At 39.3% G+C, this 4,293-nt stretch overlaps 1 protein-coding gene across 1 annotated transcript in view; it reads left to right on the top strand.

Moving 5' to 3' along the window:
- Positions 1–1,366: 1,366 nt before the first annotated feature.
- sh3bp2 (SH3-domain binding protein 2) overlaps positions 1,367–4,293 on the top strand; it is a gene marked incomplete at its 3' end in the record, with an annotated part of 21,064 nt that continues 18,137 nt past the window's right edge. The window contains 1 exon segment of the mRNA XM_014028463.1: positions 1,367–1,782. Coding sequence (XP_013883917.1) covers positions 1,679–1,782 — 104 coding nt within the window.

Raw genomic sequence — 4,293 nt, 5'->3', positions numbered from 1 at the left:
TTCAGTGAATATCATGTCCTAAGACGGTTTTAGGCCCTAAAAGACATATTTGTACTGCTGCAATTAAATTTACTATCACTTTCTGGTAAAGTTGGTAGCATATTATTAATCTGTGGGCTCCATTATTGATTTAGAAGCAGTGTGAGCAAACACAGCTACTGTTAACATCTGTCTCCAAACACTGAATCACAGCCTTACTATAAAATGAATGAATAAACAAGAAAACGCCACATTTATGTCAAAGACATTTTTTTATATTCCTAATGGGAGCAACAGCAAATATTCTGTTAGAGCAAAGGAAGTTTAGTTTGAATTTTCAGTTTACCTTTACAAAACGTAAAATTAGACTCCCTGTAGTTTTTAAAGGGGGGTGTTGTTGTACAAAATGGACTTTTTTGAGCTTTACATTGTGTGATGATGTCATCCCCTCATCATGTTGCTTTGACTCATTCATGCATGTTTGAGAAATCCTTGAATCGTCTGTGAAGCTGCCTAAACACTTCCTGCTACAAAGCTCCGCCTATTGTACCTAGCTCCTCCTCCTGAGTTCAATCTGCAACCAAGCTCTCACCCCCCAGAGCATTGTTGTGAAGACGTCAGTGTTGTATAAAGTACCCCAAAGTGATACTTGAGTAAAAGTATAAGTATCTTACCATAAAATTACTTTGGTAAAAGTTCAAGTCTCCTCTAAGAATATTACTTGAGTAAAAGTCTTAAAGTATCTAATATATGTTGTACTTAAGTATTACAAGTAAAAGTATTGAGTAAAAATGAGTGGCTAGACTTCCCAAAATGATATTTATTGGGAGGTGACACCCTCAAAAAATGTCTAAATTGTTCAAATGTATTCTTCTCATCCAACCACAGTTAAATTCACTCCATCCAGGAGACACAGTTTATCAGGATAATATTTTTTAACAACAAGCCGTAATGAAATAAAAGTAACGACTTTCTACTTCTTGCCTTTTTAAAAAATGTAATGAGTAGAAAGTACAGATAATTGTGTAAAAATGTAAGGAGTAGAAGTAAAAAGTGGGTTGAAAAATAACTACTTAAGTAAAGTACAGAGAGCCAAAAATTCTACTTAAGTACAGTAACGAAGTATTTGTTGCTCCTCAGTGGGTTTTAGGTGGTCTTACTTTTCATTGAGCTCATCCAGGTAAAAGTTTGATGTGAAACAAGGTTTAGCTTTGTTGTATTGTAGTTGCGCACTTCCACCTGCAGCGTCTTTATTTCTGTTTGTGTTTCGGTAAAATCAGAGTGAAGGTATTGTGTTGAGTACGTGGGCTCTGCATTGTTCCAGTCAGGGGTGGAAATCCCCCCCTGGCCTCTGGTTCCGGTGTCCGAGCGTGTGAGGGATGTGTGTTTGTAGCCGGTGGCTCTGCCGGCCAATCGTGTGCCGCCTCTGAGGAAGCAGGAAGGAACACGCCGACGCTGGTCGACCAATCGGAGGCCTGCCCTCCCGTTCAGGAAACCTCTGGTGGAGTATCTGGTGTTCAGAGCATCAACAGACTTCCTAACTGACACATCTGAGTGTCTGGCTTTCAGTCCTCCTTTGCTTTTCTATCTAGAGTCCATATTTGACCACAATTCTGCTCCGGACTCACTGATCCAGTTGTTTCRTAGATCCAGTCACTGTTTCTCCAAACGGGTATAAAAGTATGGTTGTACGTCAGTCATGTCCGCCGGCATGCCTGCTCCTTCGCTGAGGAACAAGAAGTCATTCGCTCGGAGCTSCAGACCGAACACCAGCATGTGTTACCGAGAACAAAGAGAGTTCATGTAAGTCTGAAACATCTGCTTCGTTCATAGATTAGTTCCAAACCAGTCTTTGGTTTACAGATTCAGATTGGTTTGAGGTCTTCAAAGAATATCTTATTGTTTGGTTTTTAGCTAGAACATAGTGGTTCCGACCATCAACCTTGATGCCATCTGGAAAGTCTTGAGAACTTCAGGARCAGTTTTTATAAAGCAAGAGACATTTCATGTCAGCATTGGATCCAAAAGTTGGGTCCATCATCATCCACAGAATATAAATTTAATTAAAAATGATTGCTAATTGTATTTTTCCCCAACACGACTCCTAAGAGAGGTAAAGTCCTGTTAAAAACCAAGAAAGCACTGGATTAATGGTGGTTGTGGTCATTAGATTCAGAGCTTTACTTTGTCAGGAAGTYGTACAGAGTTCCCCAGTCAGACCAGGACACCTTTAACCAAAGATAGTTTGGGTCTCAAGCTCATGTTGCTGTTCTTTAGACCATCAGAAGCTAAACTGTTTCAGAAGCATTGCATCAGGGTATGAAAACAGTTGATTTAGTATTGTTTTTTGGTATTGGAAAACGTTCCTCTCAGTTTGTGTAGTGGAACTCTCACATCTCTTTGGATAGTCAGAATTTAAGAGTTCTGTTTTGTTTTACCTCCTGCCGTTTTTAGTAGCATTTGCTCAATTTTAAAGCAGATGTGAAACTTCTCTGAAAATTGAAGTTACACTGGTCAAAGTGAGGACCAGCACTCACTTCAGTGGAAATGACAACATGTCTTTACTATCTGTATCTACAGTGCATCATGTGGACGGTAGACTCAGACGTTTGGTAGACATAAACATACAGATGGAACAAATTGATGCTGAAGTGTAAAAGCCAGTTAGAGGTGTTGAAGATAACCGTTAGACCTTTGTGTCTTTTGTGAACAATTTCAGCTTTGAAAGAATTTATGGTGTCAATAACTTTGTGTAGCCCAGGGGTTCCCAGCGTTGGGATGAGTACCCCTGTAGGTCATGAAACGTGGAGTCGGGGGTTCTTACATCATCTCTAGTTGCATTTCAAAATGGGTGCCCTTGATATTCTTATCATCGCTGTTACTGTTAAAAAAATCCATCATAARGTTATAAAAATGGTATTCTGGTTAAGATGGCTCTGTCCGTGGGTCGGAAGCTGAAGCTTTGGGAACCACTGATCAGTAATGGACTTGTGATCTGTCCACTGCTGGACCTGTGCACCGGCGGCCCCTGTGAGCCTGAAAGGATGGTTGAACGATCAGACCTACAAAACCCAACATTTACCAACAGTTTGACTTAAATGAACCCATTAACCTGCTGCAAGTTACCTCTTATCTTTCACCTTAACTTGTTTGGCCCAAACCAGAGCTTTTCAGGTGGAGTTCTGTGGAAATGAACCTGTTGTAGGTTAAATGAGCTCAGTTTGAAGCTATTGAAGTGATCAAACTGATTAGTGATTGGTTGGTGCAATAAAAGGAAAATAAAAAGTAAAGTAGCTCAATGGTTCCCAACAGTTGTCAGGAGTCATATTTGAGTGGGACTCAACTCTTTGTAAAGTTTTAGGTGGTTTGTTTGGTTGTGGTTTGTTCTTGTTGTAAAACAAACATTTCTGCACATTTTAAGTCGTTGTAAAGGCCTCCCTGTGCTCAGTTATCAGTTGTTTTCCTCTGCGTTTACAGGAAATGTTCTCATGCTCGACCCCTGTTTCAAGGAGGGSGCAGACAGGATGTGTATTCAAAGAAACAAACTTCAGTGTTTGTTTTCCTCTGTGCACCTCGTGTCTGTTTAATTTGTTTCAGATTACAGATTTTAAAAGTTTCATTTTGAAAAGTCTTGTGTTTCTTCCTGTAGTCGACGTGGTCTGACGTTGGTGCACTTCCTGTTGAGTAGTTGGGCCATATTTGGACACAGGAAGCTACAGGTAGAGAAACAGGACCTGTTTTTACTATTTCAGCACTCCAAGAGCCCACGACTACAGGTGTTGGTGTCAACCAGKGAACTTTCTCTTTCTGTTCTGCTTTTTAAATTGTTCCTGGTTTACCATGAATTTCAGGTACTAGAGTTCATTTTGTGACCAATCAAACGGCACCAGCATAAATGAGTTCCACATATCAAATTATTTTAATATTCTCTTTAAATCTTGTCTCGGTTTGTTACAAGTTAAACCTACACCTGATTAGGATGTTAAACATATATTTTRTTCTTTAAACACGTCTGACTCATTACCAGGCCCGCATGATGTGAACACAAAAACACTTGCGGCAGCAGAAATGTCTTTTACTTAAAGTAAGAAAAACTAATCAAACTTACTAACAACTCATTCTTTGTTAAATCACACATAACTTAACCAAAACAACAAGAAAACAAACTGCAGCTCCATCAAGAGTTTGTTCATTTGTCCTGAATAAAATCATCTTTACTTGTTTTGACTTTTTCTGATTGTGTTGAAAATCAGCAATCACATGCTGAAAAAAGTTTACACACACACACACACACACACATATATATATATATAT

Source organism: Austrofundulus limnaeus, unplaced genomic scaffold, assembly GCF_001266775.1.
Source record: "Austrofundulus limnaeus strain Quisiro unplaced genomic scaffold, Austrofundulus_limnaeus-1.0 Scaffold765, whole genome shotgun sequence".
Taxonomy (NCBI): domain Eukaryota; kingdom Metazoa; phylum Chordata; class Actinopteri; order Cyprinodontiformes; family Rivulidae; genus Austrofundulus; species Austrofundulus limnaeus.
Note: the sequence above shows the minus strand (reverse complement) of the source record. Positions and strands in the feature narration are given on the sequence as shown.